This window comes from Enhydra lutris, unplaced genomic scaffold (genome assembly GCF_002288905.1).
Source record: "Enhydra lutris kenyoni isolate GAN:26980312 unplaced genomic scaffold, ASM228890v2 scaffoldscaffold76, whole genome shotgun sequence".
NCBI lineage: Eukaryota > Metazoa > Chordata > Mammalia > Carnivora > Mustelidae > Enhydra > Enhydra lutris.
In genome coordinates, this window is record NW_019154160.1 from 509,271 (window position 1) to 527,182 (window position 17,912).

The window sequence follows — 17,912 nt, forward strand, 5'->3', positions numbered from 1 at the left end:
AGAGAAATTGTGTTTCCTGAAGACAGCATGTAGTTGGGTCTTCGTTTTGATCTAGTCTGAGAATCTCTTGTACCTTCTAAATGGAGTGTTTATCCATTTACATTTAATGCAGTTATTGAAGTGTTTTTGATTTTGCTCTTTGTTCTATGATTTTCTGTTTCTGTTCCTCTTTCCTGTCTTCTTTGGGTTTGAGTATATTTCAGAATTCCATTTCAGTTTCTCTGTTGTCCTATCAGCTACAGCTCTTTGCACTCCTCTTTTTTATGTGTAGTTGACAGAAAGATTACAGTGTACATCCTATATTGTCATTTTTCTTAAAATTAATGTACCCTTTCATGTAAAATATAAGAAGAGTATAGTGTTATAACTTATGCTTTAAACAGCTAAACATGTATTAAAGTAATTTAGAGGATCATCTTTTATGTTTGCCCACACATTTACACTTCTAGTGCCCCTCATCCCTTCCTGAATTCAGGTTTTCTGAATGTGCAAGTTTACTGTAATGAATTTGATTCGTTTTCATTTTTCTGAAAATGTTTTTATTTTGTCTTTATTCTGTCTCTCTCCCTCCCCTCCCCCTGTTTTCTTCTGGAATATTTTCTGGATATAGAAAGTCTGGGTTGACTTCTTTTCTTTTCAGTGTTTAAAGATGCCGTTTTAATATTTTCTGACCTTCAATCTTTTCTGGTGATAAGCCAACTATCCTTCATATTGTTGCTCCTATGCATGGTATATGTAAGTGGATTTTTCGTCTGTTTGTCCTGGCTGCCTTTAAGATTTTCTTTTTATATTCGTTTGTTTGTTCTAAAGATTTTATTTATTCACTTGACAGAGAAAGACACAGGGAGAGAGGGAACACGAGCAGGGGGAGTGGGAGAGGGGGAAGCAGGCTTCCTGTTGAGCAGAGAGCCCGATGCGGGGCTCGATCCCAGGACCCTGAGATCATGACCTGAGCCAAAGGCAGAGGATTAACCCACTGAGCCACCCAGGCGCCCCTTTGTATTTGGTTTTAAGCAGTTTAGTTGTGTTGTACCTTGGGTGTGGTTTATTCTTTTTGTCTATGCTGCTCAGGGTTTGGCAACTTTCTTCTATCTGTAAATCTGTTTTTTACCAAATTTGAGAAACTTTCAGCTATTATTTCTTCAAAAAATTTTCCTCAGCCCCATTTTCTCCACTCTTTCTGGGATTCCAATTACCTGCACGTTAGACCTTTTGCCATTGTTCCACAGAACATGACGCTGTGTCCATTTTTAAAAAATTCTGTTTTTCAGATTCGATAATTCCTTCCTTCTGTGTTCATATTGACAGACTCTTCTCCATCTCAGATCTGCTGTTCAACCTTACCAATGAATGCATTTTAGATACTGTACTTCACAGTTCTTGCATGTCCCTTTAATTCTCTTTTGTAGTTTTATTTCTCTAAAATTTCCTGAGCTCATTCATTTTGAACATATTTTCTTTACAGGTTTGACCTTAGATATAATAATGACTTTAAAATCCTGTCTGTTTAGTTTAATATTTGAATCATGTTGAGTTCTGTCTTTATTGATTATTATCTTTTTTCTTGGGTATGGATTGGTTTGTCTTATATCAAGTAACTTTGGATTGTATCCTAGATATTATGAATAATTCATCGTAGGATCTCTGGATCTATTATATTCCTTGAAGAGTATTGATTTTTATTTTGTTTTGTTTTGTTTTAGCAGGCAGTTAAATTGGCTAACAGAGACTATTTTTGAGAGGGAGAGAGCACACAAGCCGAGAGCATCAGGCAGAGGGAGAGGAAGAAGCAGGCTCCCTGCTGAGCAAGGAGCCCTATGTGGGGCTCAATCCCAGGACCCTGGGATCATGACCTGAGCCAAAGGCGGATGCTTAACCTACTGAACCAACCAGGCATCCCTCCTTTTGATCCATTTAATTGTCTTAGTATATGTTGTCTTTTTTTTTTTTTTAAACCATTCGTAATGTTTGAATTATCAGTGAAGAGGCTTGGCCCAAACAGTATTTTGATAATGTTGATTTATCTTTTAGTTGCCATATTGTTAGCCAAGAAGTTAATCTTTGTCCTCAAGAAAGGCCTATTCTAAGGTGGATGCTAATAGGTTAGCAGGTACTCAAAATACAAAAGGTATTGCCACTATATGGCCAAGAACTGGTGTTAATGAAAGAAATAAGCATAATCCGCTAAAACCCCCCAATCCTAAAATTCTGTGTGGTCTTCATAGCTTTAACAGAAGTTTCTCCTGTAATAAGGTGGCCTATAAGAATATGCATGAGAGAAGTAGGAAATGTTCTTGCCTAAAACAATCTGGGAAGGACTCAAAGAAAACAGTACAGGCATACCTCTGAGATACTGTGGGTTCCCTTCCAGACCACCACAGGAAAGCAAATGTCACAGGAAAGCAAGGCAAATGAACTTTTTGCTTGGTGCACCTCTAAGTTGTGTTTACACTTTACTATCGTCTATTACACGTGCCATAGTATTAATATTAATGCAAATGTCAAAAAAACAAGGCACATACCTTAATTTAGAAATACTTTATTGGGGGGCCCTGGGTGGCTCAGTTGGTTAAGCGACTGCCTTCGGCTCAGGTCATGATCCTAAAGTCCCAGGATCTAGTCCCACACTGGGCTCCCTGCTCAGCAGGGAGTCTGCTTTTCCCCCTCACCCTCCCCCCCATTGTCTCTCTTTCTCTCTCTTTCTTCTCACTCTTTCAAATAAATAAATAAATAATAAAATCTGAAAATAATAATACTTTATTGGGGCACTGGGTGGCTCAGTCATTAAGCATCTGCCTTCAGCTCAGGTCACGATCCCAGGGTCCTGGGATCAAGCCCACATCTGAGCAGGGAGCCTGCTTCTCCCTCTCCTCCCTGCTTGTGCTCTCTCTCGCTATCTCTGTGTCTCTCTCTCTTAAGTAAATAAATAAAAAAATAAAAATACTTTATTCCTAAAAAATGCTCACCATCATCTGACGTTTAGCAAGTCATGATTTTTTTGCTGGTGGAGGGTCTTACGTCAATGTCAGTGGGTGCCGACTGACCGTGGTAGCAAGTGCTGAAGGCTGGGGTGGCCAGGGCCATTTCTTAAAATAAGACAGCAGTGAAGAAGGTTGCCTCACTGGCTAACTCTTCCTTTCACAAATGATTTCTCTGTAGCACATGATGCTGCTCGATATCGTTCTCTCCGAAGTAGAACTTCCTCCAGAATTGGGGTCCACTTCACAAACCCTGCAGCTGCTGTATCAGCTACATCCTGAATCCTTCGTCATTCCAGCGGTTTCACGGCTTCTTCACCCAGAGTCGCTTCCATCCCAGGAAACCATTTTGGTTGCTCACCCATAAGAAGCCGGTCTTTTTCCATGAAAGTTTCATCATGAGATCGCGGCCATTCAGCCACATCCTCGGGCTTCACTTCTAATTCTAGTTTTCTTGCTATTTCCACCACATCTACAGTGACTTGAGCCTGTCAGAGTTCTCCACGAGGGCTGGAATTGGCTCCTTCCAGGTTCTGTTCATGTCTGTATTGGGCCTCTTCCCGGGACTCATGAATGTTGTCAATGGCACCTACAGTGGTGAATCCTTTCAGAACTCTTTCGGTTTACTTTGCCCAGATCCACCCGAGGAGTCTGTGGCAGTCTTACAAAATGTATTCCTTAAATAATAAGACTTGAAGGCCGAAATGACTCCTTGATCCATGGGCTGCGGAACAGATGCGGTGTTAGCAGGCGTGGAAGCAACACTCATCTCGTACGTCACTGTCAGGGCTCCTGGGTGACCAGGTGCATTGTCACTGAGCAGTCCTGTTTTGAAAGGAATATTTTCTTTCTGACAGTGGTCTCAGCAGTGGGTTTAAAATATCCAGAAACCACACGTAAACGGATGCGCTGTCACCCAGGGTTTGTAGTTGCATTCATAGGGCACAGGCAGAGTGGATTTAGCATAATTCTTAGGGGCCCTGGGATTTGCAGAATGGCAGATGAGCACGCACCCTCAGGTCACCAGCTGCATGAGCCCCAGCGAGAGAGTCGGCCTGTCCTTTGAGGCTTCGAAGCCAGGTGTTGACTTCTGTCTAGCTAGGAAAGCCGCAGGTCGTGTCTCCTTCTGGCAGAAGGCTGCTTTGTCTACACTGGTAATCTGTCGGTCAGTATAGCCACCTTCCTGAATGATCTCCACTCCGTCTCCTGGAGAACTTGCTGCGGCTTCTCCATCAGCACCTGCGGTCTCACCTGGCTCTTTGAGGTTATGGAGACGTTTTCCATCCTTATGTTAACCTCTGCACCCACCTCTGCCGGCTTCCAGCTCTTCTCCCGCAGCTTCCTTGCCTTCCTCAGGCTTCATGGAATTGAAGTCAGAGCCTTCCTCTGGATTGGGCTTTGACTTAAGGCGACGGTGTGGCTGGTTTTGCCCCCTGTCCAGATGACGACTCTGTATCGGCAAGAAGGCTGTTCCACTTCACGTGTTCCATGGAGAGGCCCTTAGAGTTTCCTTCAGGAACTTTTCCTTTGTGTTCACGAAGAGGAATGGGAGGCCCAGCTTTCAGCCTGTCTCTGCTTTCAACTCGCCTTCCTCACTAAGCTTTATCACACTAGCTTTGTGTGTGTGTGAACTTGGCTTGTATTACAATTTATTTAACTCTTAGGTTTACATCCTTTAAGTTTTTTTGAAATTTAAATTCAATTAATTAGGATATAATGTATTATTTGTTTCAGGGATACAGGCCTGTGACTCATCAATCTTATATATACCCAGTACTCATTACAACATATACCTCCCCAATGTCCATCACCCTGTTACCCCAACCTCCCACCTCCTCCCCTCCAGCAGTCCTCAGTTTGTTTCCTAAGATTAAGAGTCTCTTAGGGTTTGTCTCCCTCTCTGGTTTCATATTGTTTTATTTTTTCCTGTCTTTCCCTATGAGCCTCTGCCTTGTTTCTCAAATTCCTCATGTCCGTGAGATCATATGATAATTGTCTTTCTCTGATTGACTTATTTCGCTTGGTATACTACCCTCTTGTTCCATCCACGTCATTGCAAATGGCAAGATTTCATTTTTGATGGCTGCATAATATTCCATTGTATATATCCCCCACATCATCTTTCTCCATTCATCTGTCATTGGACATCTGGGCTCTTCCCATCGTTTGGCTATTGTGGACCACACTAGCTTCTGATTTAGAGTGAGAGACAGGCACCTCTTCCTTTCACTTGAACACTTACTGTAGAGGTATTAAGTGGCTGAATTTCAATATTGTTGAGTCTCGGAATAGGGGAGGCCCGAGGAGAGGGAGCGGGGTGAGGAAGTGCTGGACAGTGGGTTTATCAGGTAAGTTTGCCATCTTATTTGGGAGCAGTTCGTGGCTCTCCCACAATTAAAGCAGTATCACAGATCACCAAAGCAAATACAATAATAAAGGAAAAATGTGAAATACCACAAGAATGACCAAAATGTGACACAGAGACACAAAGTGAGCAAATGCTGTCAGAAGAATGGCATCTCTGGACTCGTTCACTGCGGGGTTGCCACAGATTGTAAAAAACACTGTGCGAAGCGCCTTAGAGCCAAGTGCCTTTAATAAGGAGTACCTAGAGACACAGTGTGAATCAGCCTTCTTTTATGTTCCTTTTTTGTGTCCGTGCCGTTTTTTTCTTGAAGGGGGGTTTTGGGAGGGGGGGGGGGGGGGGGTTCCTGCAGTACCTTTGTTCTGTGTAGAAAGACGTGATCTTTCAGTTTCTTCTTAACCCTTGGGGTTAAGCCTAATAATTCGTTTTGACTTAACACCTCATGCTTCCCCTAATGCTCCTCATTTCAAGGTGGGCTTTTTTTTTTTTTTTAAGGCTATGTGGATTTTATTTCGTGTTTTAGAACTTTAGGACAGCTTTTGTTACCTTAAATATCTACGTCTACATAATAACCATGACCACGCTAGAAAACACGATGGTGTCTCAGCATCAGGAGACGCATAATAACCCTGGCTGGGGCCATCGAGAATTAAGCTGCCCAAGACAGAAGATGCTGGAAAACTTGACGCATACACAGTGTCTAACACAAAGTCTTTCTTTTTGTCTCCCCTACCCCCGTTTGCAGGAGGCTCTCTTCGTGGCCCGTTTCAGCCCCCCGAGCTGTGGCGTGCAGGTGAACAGGCTGTGGTACAAGCCCGTGGAGCAGTTCATCCTGCCTGAGGTACGGGGTGGAGGGGCAGGGCCGCGGGGCTGCGCAGTCACCGCAGGCCTGGCACTGTGCTCTCGAGGCCGCCGGTTGACACTTCGTTGTGCCGGCGCAACCCTTCAGGGCGCTGGGTGAGGCCACTGGCTCTGTGCCCAGACGACCGAAGTGTAGCGCCCGGCACCGTCCCTTCCCTCGGCTCCGGGACACCTCAGCCGTCCCCGCAGCACCCCTTCGGACAGGCACTGCCCGGCTTGCTCAGTGGACCAAGAACCGCGTGACGATTCTAGTGACAAAGGATAGTTATAGGTATGGACTGATGGAACTCGAGACCCAGATACCGTTTGAGTAACTCGGGCCACTTATCTAAAGAGGGCCTGGGTGGTAAGTGCAGGCGGGATAATTGCAAAGACCAGCCACATTTCCAAGACAAATAAAACTTCTCAAGGTTGTGGAACATGTCAGAAAACACAGCTGTTCTGTTCTAGGTCCTTCTAGGTCCAGTCTTGAGTAGATGGGTCCTAGAGATCCCCTCCCCTACCTGCCAAGTGCCCACATCGGCCTGCGGTTAAGCTGCAGGGTGGTTTCCGAGCATCGAGTGGTGGGCGAGAACGGATTACTCAGCCATGTGGCTCGGCCTCTCCAGGCCGGTCGAGTCTACTCCGAGTACATTCCTTAGGCTTTGGAACCACATAGGGGTCAGTTTCCCAAGCATCTCTGGGAGTCACCGTAGATCAGCTGTGGAGTTCATCCTGCAACATCAAAGCTGAGCTAAAACATGGAAGCCAGACCTGAGACCAGCTCTGCTGACGAACTGAGAAACATTTTCCTGTTTGCCTTATGCAGCGCATCTCATCATGTGCTGTGGGTCTTTGGTGTTCAGTACAAGTAGTTGAAACTATGTATGTCAGCTCTATAGATGCGAACGGGATCTCCTTCATTTCACCTGTACATGGACTTCTGCTAAAAACATTTATTTTTTTAAAGATCATATTTATTTATTTATTTGAGAGAGAGAGAACACAGGCAAACACATGAGTGGGGGAGGGGGCAGATTATGTCCCAGCGAAAGTATTTTTACTTTTAATCAAGAGCAGTGGCTTAGCTAAGTCGTGTTCGCTAAGTGTTGGATCTCAGGTTTTGAAGGAAGCCATTCTTTGCTTTGTTTATTCATTTACTCAGAAAATGTTTGAGAAATTAGTGTGTGCCCAGCACTGGGGCTCTGTGAGGACACAGTGAGAGATCCCTGCCCTGAGAGCAGCTGCCATCCTGGAGGGACAAGAGGAGCTGGCCCCGAGCCGGTACCTAGCTGACCGCATGCCAGGCACGGTGGGAGCGATTGTCCCGGATTAACTAGTACGCAAGCCCCCTGAGGTTGTCCCGGATTAACTAGTATACAAGCTCCCTGAGGTTGTCCCGGATTAACTAGTACATAAGCTCCCCGAGGGGGGAAGCAAGTCCTCAGTGAGACTTTCTGCTCAGAACGAGAGTGGGCAACGCCCCAGGCTTTCTGTGGTTGCTAGAACCCTTCCCAGAGGAACAGTCCTGCTGCTCCGAGGAGCCCGGGGCACTGGTGTTGTGTCAGGTGGTCTTGGAGTGGTCTGAAGGCTGGCATAGAGTGGATTTGCCCAGAAAAGGCTTTGGGTTGGCATGAGTAGGAAAGAGAAAAATGACGTACCAGGGAGTAAGTACGTGAGGGCACGTTTGGGAGCAGGTGTCCGAGCAGGCAGCCGTGGGCGCTGCACGAGAGAGTCCAGGTAGCCCCGCGCTGCCGCTCGGGGTCGGTGTGGCCTGTGCAGGCCGTTCAGTCTCACCATGTCCATCCCTAATCTGTAAGATGGGGCTACGCCAGCTGGTTGAGAGGCTCATTCTAGGGACTAAATGATTTTCAGACCTGCAGAATGCCAGAACAAGACGTCGCGTGGTAAGCGTCAGGGAGATAAATGCACACTGTCCTCGTTCGTGCTGCCACTCATCGGGACTTCTGGGACCTGTTGTTCAAGAGCAGAGTCTCTCCTGCCAGGGGCACTTAGCCATGCCCAGGGACTCGCTCAGGTTTACAGCTGGGTGTGCAGTGGTCCTGGCATCTAGAGGCCAACAGTGCTGCTGGACATCCTACAACACACACACAAGCCCCCACAACAAAGAATTATCTGGCTCAAAAGGTCGGTGATGGCGACGTTGAGAAACTTTCAGAGGAAGAAGTCATGGTGTGGGGCGAAGAGGAAGAAAATCAGCTTTAATACCTCAGGCTAATCACAGTATTACAGAGTCTGCCCCATTGTCTTGGTCAGTCTTCTAGATCGAATTATAGATTTTTTTAAAAGATTTTATGCACAAGAGCACAAGCAGGCAGAGTGGCAGCCAGAGGGAGAGGGAGAAGGAGACTCCCCACTGAGCAGGGACTCCCAATGCGGGGGCTCAATCCCAGGACACTGGGATCATGACCTGAGCCAAAGGCAGAGGCTTAAGCAGCTGAGCCATCCAAGTGCCCCTAGAGGTACAAATTTTGCATTCGGCTTGGGTCATGATCCCAGGATCCTAGGATCGAGCCTCACGTCCATCTCCCTGCTCAGCGGGGACTCTGCCAGCCTGCTTCTCCCTCTGGCCCTCCTCCTCACTCGTCTTCTCTTTCTCTGTCCCTCTCTCTGTCCCTCTCCCCACTCGTGCGTGCTCTCTCCCTTTCTCTCTAAAAATGAATAAATAAAATCTTTTTTAAAAAAGGATTATACTGTTTGGCTAATCCGCAAAAATTATTACTTTCCCTTAGAATGTCCTTGTTCTTAGGAAGTACATGTTAGAGTACTCAAGTGTTTAACAACCAACAAGAACAGAAAAGGACATGTATACAGACAGAGGAAAAGCAGATATGGCCAAATGTTAACAGCTGGTGAGTCTAGGTGATCTGGGGTTAATTTCAGTTTTTCTGTAGATTTGAAGTTTTTCAAAATAACTGGGTTGAGGCAAGGACTGGACTATGTATGTAGCAGGAGATGCTAATGATGGGACGATAAGTGGCCATTTCGGTTAAGATTTTTCATGCCTACAGCCTTGTGAGCTTTATTTCACTTGAAGCTTTAAGCTAAATTGACTTTTTATTTTTCATTACTTCTGAGTAATATTTTTTTCTTTTAAAAATGTGCCATTATTTAACAGTGGCTGTACCCAGGGGTGAGGAGGTAGGATTATGGATGATTTTTGTTTTCTCCTTTTTGTGCATTTTCTGAATATTCTGTAATAAATACATATTAGCTTTATAAAAACAACTTTTTAAAAAAGTTCTTCCTTTTACAGAAAAATTCTATTTTTGTTGAAACTGTGTTTAATTGTACATAGATGCTCATTTTTGCTGCCTCAAGCCTAATTGGGTTTATTAGCACAGAAAAAATGATAGTGATGAATGATTTGCCTATGTGTCATCAGCAAAGAATGACGAAGACAAACATCACTTATGCCATTTTTCAAGACAGTAGTAGACGATTTGCCCATCGTCTTACTCCCTCTGTGCCCCACGGCCTCCTGGAGTAACATGTCAGCAGTACAGCTTGTCAAGTAAGCAAATCTCTTGTAACGTTTTCATCTTGTGACTCACCAAAGCATAAATCTCGGTGGGAGTCACAGATTTAAACGGAGACTGCTGTGCGCGTCTCTTAAAATATTTATTTCTCTAATTTTGTATTTTCCTTACTGGTGCAGTTGAAACCTGAAACTAATTTTGATAAAAAAAGACTATTTTTGTTCCCCTGAGTCACTAGAGACATTGCTATTGGCCCTGTGGGTACTTGCACAGTCACTGTTGGTGACAGTTGACATTCCTTAGATGTCATTTCCCCAATCCATAAAAAATTGTTAAGTGCTAAAGTAGTATAGATTCAAGCTACTCTGTTGGTTTGGATGAGAAGTTAGAAACATGGCACAAGGGAATTAACATGTGAAAGGGCTTGCCGAGAGCGAGCTTACCTTAGGGGGAGATCATTTATGAGATCTTTCTCCAGTCCACACCGGGCTGTGTTTCCTGGCTTCTGTTTTGGTTTTATGGTCTCAGCAGGGAATTGCCACAAACAAGTTGTTCGTCTTCCGAAGAGATCCCCAGCTTTCTGATGACTTTGTATCAGAGAGTAGAAGGACAGCCTGTGAGAGAAGCGAGAACCAGAGCTTCAGCTGTGCTGCGGGGCAGGAGCAGGTACAGGAAAGGGAGGCTAGATTCAGCAACCCCCCCCCCCCCCCGTCACCGCTGGCTTGTGGAAGTGCAGGGAAGACACCAGGATTGTGTTGGGGGCCGATGAGTTTTTCGGGCAGTTACCCAGTTTAGTCTACAGTGTTGATGCTGTGTCATATCCCAGTCACAAAGTTACTGCAGCCGGGCACCAGCAGGAGCCACCGTGAAACAGCAGGGTAAATGCCAGTGTCAGCTCAGCGGACAGGACAGAATGCCTTGTTTTGTTTTCGTACTTTCTAGATTCATAGTTTCAAGGTGAAGCATTTTTATTTGGTCACGATAGCCTTTACTTTTGGGATGGATCATCTGAAATGGCAGGCCCGTGACCCCACTGCCAACTCCAGGGGACACTTTTTGTCCTTCACCTCGTTGATTGCATTTTTCTCTTAGCTTATATGATCTGCCTTCTTTTGGTCCAGCCACATCTGGCCCAGTCCTTCTTCCCAGTGTACTTCATCATCTCCTCTCTCACTTTCCTCTTTTCTTCAGAGATTTTATTTTTAAGTGATCTCTACACCCAGTGTGGGGCTCGAACTCACAACCCTGGGATCAAGAGTCGTATGCTCCACTGACTGAGCCAGCCAGGCACCCCTCTCGATTTCCTCTTAATCATTAGGATTTGATACCCAGGTTTCTATTTGTTTTACTCCTTCCTTAGCAATTGTATCCATTACCGCCTGTTCGCTCATGGCTCTTGAATCCAGCTACGGCTCACATTTCTCTAATGTGAATTAGAGAAATTCTAATTTCTTCTCCACACGGGTGTCGCAGGGACTTTCTGATGCTAAGATCATCTCTGTCCCGTCCGTCCTCATCTCCCCTGTATTTCAGTCTTGGGTAGCGGTATCTCCTTTTTCTCAAGCGCCCAAACCAGAATCATGGGATTTACCCTCAACTCTCATATCCAGGCACTCACTAAATCCTATCAGTTCTTCTGCCTGGATGTATTTGGTACCAGTTCTCCCAAACTTTATCACTATTCAAACAGCAACCTCTTTGACCTCCGCCGTGGACACTTATAATGACACACGTTGCCAGAGGCAAGGGAAACAAAAGCAGAAATGAACTGTTGGGACTTCATCAAGATGAAAATCTTCTGCACAGTGAAGCAAACAGTCAACAGAACTAAAAGGCAGTCCACGGAATAGGAGAAGATATTTGCAAATGACGTGTCTGATGAAGGGTTGGTATCCAAAACCAAATAATCCTGTTAAGTGGATCATGATGGAGTGCCTGGGTGGTTAAATGTTGGTTAAACGTCTGCCTTCTGCTCGGGTCATGGTCCTGGCATCAGGTCGCATGTCAGGCTCCCTGCTCAGTGAGGAGTCTGCTTCCCCTCCACCCTTTCCCCTGCTCATGCTCTCTTTCTCTGAAGTAAATAAAATTTTGAAAAGAAATGGGTGGAAGACATGAATAGATACTTTTCCAAAGAAGATATCCGATGGCTAACAGATGAAAAGACTCTCCACATCACTCACCAGCAGGAAAAACACAAATCAGAACCATGGTGAGGGGCGCCTGGGTGGTTCAGTCGCTTAAGTGACCAGCTCTTGATTTCAGCTTAGGTCATGATCTCAGAGTCCTGGGATCGAACCCCATGTTGGGTTCCGTGCTCAATGGGGAGTCTGCCTCTCTCCATCTCCCTTGGCCCCTTCCGCTGCTTGCACACGCTCACGTGCATGCTGTTAGATAAATAAATCTTTTTAAAAAATGAGATACTACCTTATACCTGTCAGAATGGCTAAAATTAGCAACACAAGAAAATAGGTGTTGGTGATGCAGAGAAAGGGGAGCCCTCCCACACTGTTGGTGGGAACGCAGGCTGGTGCAGGCACTCTGGAAAACAGTGTGGAGACTCCTCAGAAAGTTGAAAATAGAGCTACCCTACGACCCAGCAATCACACTATTGGGTCTTTACCCAAAGGATACAAAAATACAGATTCGAGGGGGCACCTGTATCCCAGTATTTATAGCAGCATTATGTCACACACACACACACACACACACACACACACATACATACATACAGGAGTATTGCTCAACCATCAAAAAGAACGAAATGTTACCATTTGCAGTGATGTGTATGGAGCTAGAGATTGCAATGCCGAGTGAAAGAAGTCAAAGAACGACAAATACCATATGATTTCACTCACGTGGAATTTAAGAAACAAAACAGATGAACCTATGGTGGGGGAGGAGGGAAACAAACCATAGGAGACTCATAACCATAGAGAACAAACTGAGGGTTGATAGAGGGAGGTGGGTGGGGACTGGGCTAGGTGGGGGATGGGCATTAAGAGGGGAACTAGTTGTGACAGGCACTGGGTGTTGTATGTAAGGGATGGATCACTGAATTCTGAAGCCGATATTGCACTGTATATTAACTAACTAGAATTTAAATAATTTTTTTTTAAATTTTTATTACTGTTAAAGTTTTAGAGGAATGTATACAAGGGCAGGAGGCTGTTTTGCCAGAAGAAAGACACATGATTAACCCAGAGCAGCTGCACGTTACCAAGGGTCTCGGACTTAGCTTTCAGGTTCTAGCACTGACCTTCCAGTTAGTTCGCATAGAGATGACCAGAGTCTCACTGAATGAAACTGAATAAATTCACAGAAGACCGGTTTGTAAACCAGAGCACCTGTTCATTCATCTTTAATAGGTATTAGCTTATTAGATTTGAAAGTCATGACCCCTGTCTGGGAACCTCCTTACTGGGATGTCAGACACCAAAAACCCAACTCAGAGCAGTGCTGGGTTTGATCCTTGGCTTTGCTTACAGGAGTGGGATGTGTTTGTTTCCGAGAGCTGGCTCGTTCGGGCACAATGTGACTGGAATGATCGGTGTCTTCCCATTCCTGCGTCTCCCTCCCACTAGACATTGCTCCGTTGCCCAGATTTCTCTCTCAACCCAGCTTTTGTATAGGAATATACTTGAGCTGTTGTTTTGAGGTAGTGAGTTTACTAATTAAGCTTCAATCTCAGAGCCTTCTCAGTTATCAGAGACATTGTTCCCTTTAACGTATGCATTTAATTATTCAACTCAGAAGGCAATCTTTTTTTCCTTTTTTCATGGAGATATAATTGACATATAACATACTCATTTCAGGTGTACAGCGTAATGATTGGATATTGCAATATGATCACACTGAGTCTAGTTAACTTCCATCACCACGGTTACATTTCTTATGAGAACTTTTAAGATCTCCTCACTTAGCAGCTTTCATATATACAACATTATTAACTGCCCAACCATGCTGTACATTACATCCTCAGGACTTACTATTTTACAGCTGGAAATTTGCACCTTTTCACCCCCTTCTCCCATTTCACGCAGCCCCTCAGCACCCCCTTCTGGCAACCACCCATCTGATACTCGGTATCTAAGAGTTCAGTGTTTCATTTTTTGGTTTTTAAAAACGTGTTGGATTCCACATATAAGTGAAGTCATATGGTGTTTGTCTTTCTCTGACTGATTTCATTTAGCATAACGGCCTCAAGGTCCATCCACGTTGGAAATGGCAAGGTTTCCTTCCTTTTATGGCTGTATAATATTCCTGTGTCTGTGTGTGCATGTGCGTACGCACGTATGTGTATTTGCATCACATCTTCATCCATCCATCCATCTGTGGGCATTCAGGTTGTGTCCATATCATGGCTTTTGTAAACATGCTGCAGTGAACAAGGGGGCACAGGTGTCTTTTCAAGTGGGTGTTTTCATTCCCTTTGGATAAATACCCAGAAGTGGAATTGCTGGATCATATGGTAGTTCTAGTTCTCCTCTAGTTTCTGAGGACCCTCCATACTGTTTCCACAGTGTCTACAACGGTTTACATTCCCACCAGCAGCGCACGAGGGTTCCCTTTTCTCCGCATCTTAGTCACCATTCTGACAGGCGTGAGGTGGTCTCTCATTGTGGTTTTGATTTGCATTTCCCTGATGATGAAAGCATCTTTTCATGTACCTGTTGGCCATCTGTGCGTTGTGTTGTCTTTGGAAACATTCTATTCAGATCCTCTGCGCATCTTTTAATTGGATTGTTTGGTTTTTGCTGTTGAGTTGTGGGAATTCTTTATATGTCTGGGTAGTAATTCCTCGTCAGGTATATCGTTTGCAAATATTTTCTCCCATTCATAGGTTGCCTTTTCATTTTGCTGATGGTTTCCTGTGCTATGCAGCAGCTTTTTGGTTCGATGTAGTCCTACTTGTTTATTTTTGCTTTTGTTGCTTTTGCTTTTGGTGTCAAATCCAAAAAAATCATTGCCAAGACCAGTGTCAGGGAACCTACCACCTAAGTTTTATTCTAGGAATCTTACGATGTGAGGTCTTCTGTTTGGGTCTTAAATCCATTCTGAGGTATATGGCATAGCGTAGTGGTCCAGGTTCTTTCCTTGCACTTGGCTGTTTTCCCAACACCATTTGTTGCAGTGTCTGTCTGTCTTTCCCATGTATTTTCTTGCCTCCTCAGTGGTAAGTGAATTGACCATTTATGCATGGGCTTGGTGCTGGGCTCGTCCTTCTGTTCCATTGATCAGTGTTCCAGTTTTTATGCCAATAGCATGCTGTTTTGTTCTCAGTAGCTTTGTAATATAGTTTGAAATCAGGAAGCAGGATGCCTCCAGCTCTGTTGTTCTTCGGGTTGCTTTGGCTGTTTGGGGTCTTCTGTGGTTCCGTGCAGATTTTAGTAGCACTTGCTGTATTTCTATGAAGACCCCATTGGAATTTGGTAGAGATTACCTCGAATCTCTAGATTGCTTTGAGTAGTATGGACATATTAATAATATTAATGCTTCCAATCTGCGAGCTTGAATATCTTCCCATATATCTGTGTCTCCTTCAGCTTCTCAGAAGGCAGTCTGAATTTCTAGGTTAGTGCTGACTCCTCACCTGGACCTCCATAATAGTCCAGTTCCCAGTTTCCTTACCCGCCTGCCTGATGCTTTTCTGCTCCTGGAGCGACCGTTTAAAATGGGGGCTAGGATTGCGTCACTTCTGTGCTTGCAAACAAATGCTCCCCCGGCTTGGGGATGAAGGACAGACTGTTCCCGCAGGCAGCGCTGACAGAGCCGCCTTCCACGTCTCCTTTCCTCAGCCTGGGGCTTCAGTGGCACTAAACTCTCCATACTTTCCTGGGCTTGCAGTGCTCTCACACCTGCCTTTTGAGGAGTGCTCGTCCGCCTCTCCCTTTGCTGACTCAGACGCCTGCCAGACTCTGCCCCGGGCTCTGTCATCTGGAGTCCTGGCAGACCTCAGGCAGAGTGACTTTCCTCTGTCACTGACCCCAGCAGGGCATATTATGAAGATCTGAAGATAGGAGCTGTTTCACTCCTATAAATGTTCCAGTAGCCCGTAGACTGCTGCGTCGTAGACACTCAAAAGTTTAGATAACGAATGCCTCGTGTCTGGAAGAAGATTGACCCCAAATTTATTTCCTTGTATACATATGTTTAAAAAAAATTTTTTTATCATAAAAGTGAAAATATAGGAAAGGAATACAGATCCACTGTTGAAAACTTGACTACATATAGAAAGGTTAGAGGAATGTGACATTATCCACATGTTTCCCAGGATACTTGTATTTCTCCCTAGGCTTGTTTCCCTCTGTGCATGTGTCTGTAAGGATGCTGTTTTTAGGGACTCAAGGTTCAGCTGGAGAGTTAAGGCTTTCCAGGGAGAGTAGAGAAATAATCTGTGCCCATTTCCAAGATGAGACAACGAGATCTTTTAAAGGGGCCCTTCACTTTCTGCTTTCCTTCTAGTGGTCTTAAGCTCCGTTACGCTGAGCAGAGACCCCGCACGCCGCGCGCGTGTCATCATTAACCCCTGGCCCAGCCCCATGAGGTGGCATCGCTTGTTCTGTGCTCGAGGTCAGGCGGTGACCCCCCACAGTGTGTCCAAGAGGCCTGCTCTCTGGAACCCTGGGGCTCCTCAAAGCACATCAGGAGTCTCCCCAACAGTGCAGACTATAAAGTGACAGACTGCCCAAGGAATCCTGATTCCTAGCGTTTCCGTTTCATAGAGGAGTTATAATGCTTTACAAAAAGCTTTCAAACCACTGGCCTTGCTTGAAAGGCCTAACCTTTCAAACCAATGGCCTTACTTATTGGAAAGTTCAGTTTTATATAGTGCCCTTCCTAATGCTGTCTAACTGAGACCTTACAGCGCTTTATCTCTTAATTTTAATACGTGAAAAAAAATTAAAAGATAATTAAAGCTGTATCTTTTGTCTGGTGTTCTAGACCAAAAATCATTCCAATTAACAATTAACATTGTTTATTAAATAAATATTTTTCAAGTGCCTGTTAAGCATGTCAGGCCATTCTAGGTGCCAGGAATATGGTGGTCGATAAGACATACGAGATCCCTGTTCTCATGGTGCTTGTGTTCTAGTGGGAATTGTTAGTTCGACAGTAGTAAAATAAACAGGAAGTATCAGACTGATAAGTGGGGTATTAGGAAAAGAAGACAGGCTGATGTGGTGGGAAAAATTGGATGCCAGCTGCCTTCCGTTGGATCTCTGGAGCAAGCCAGAGGGGCTGACAGTGGGGACGGCCTGAGCAGTACAAAGGAGCAGCTGAACCCTCCTGGAAAAGTTAGAAGACACTAGAATTTAAGTGTCAAACCTTTGGGCAGAGAGTGTAACTTTCTAAGCCCAGAATTTAATAATTATCACAAACAGAAAGCTTGACAGATTTGACAAGATAAAACTTATGGACCTTTTAAGTTAAAAAAAAAAAAAAAAAAGTGGCAAACAGTTCTGAAAAAATATTTTAGCATGTATTATAGAAACAGAATTATTTATTACAAGATAACACAGATTAATAAGAAAAGTAGAAAACTCAGTAGCTAAATGGCAAAGAGGCATGGATCAGTAACTCCCAGTAGAGACTGTGTAATTTATAAACATTAGAAATCAAAAGAAATGCAGTTAATGAGGAATCATCTTTTAATCTACTAAATTGACGTAAATGTCTTTGCTTTCATTAATATCCCATACTTGGAAGAATACAGTGCAGGTAGTATTTTTGTAAATTGGGAAATTAGGTAATTTCCTTTTTGAAAAAAGTTTGACATTGTGTCCCAAAATCTGTATAAAATATCTCTATTTCTTTCTTGTCCCATAATTTCAACTCTGAAAATGTATTTTGAAACAAAATAAACATTCACACCAAAACATGCTTCACTAGATAGTTGGTAGAGCCCAGATCTGCCATGGGGACATGTCTCCGTGACTCGGGATCGCGACTTGATGCACATCAGTTGTGTGTGCGTGGCAAAGAATGGTCGTCCGAGCTGTAACAACAGGAAACTCTTTGGCGTGAGGGACATGCAAACAGCAGCAAAATTGTCTCTGCACCCTTTGTACTTGTATCTTTCAGATACGCATGAGAAAAATGACTCGAGCATATATACCAACATGTTAATGGTGCTGTGTGTTAGAGTAGGGGGATAAAAATTGTAACCAATAGGTTTTAGGGAAAAAAATTATTTTTCCTTAAAAACATACTTAAAACCTAACTGACAAC

At 44.3% G+C, this 17,912-nt stretch overlaps 1 protein-coding gene across 1 annotated transcript in view; it reads left to right on the plus strand.

The window, feature by feature from the left end:
• The window catches only part of LOC111160534 (beta-1,3-N-acetylgalactosaminyltransferase 2), a 58,437-nt gene that overhangs the window by 26,442 nt on the left and 14,083 nt on the right, over positions 1-17,912 (plus strand). The window contains exon 5 of the mRNA XM_022523704.1: positions 6,089-6,184. Within this exon, the coding sequence (XP_022379412.1) occupies positions 6,089-6,184 (96 nt within the window). The remainder of the gene's footprint in view (positions 1-6,088; positions 6,185-17,912) is intronic.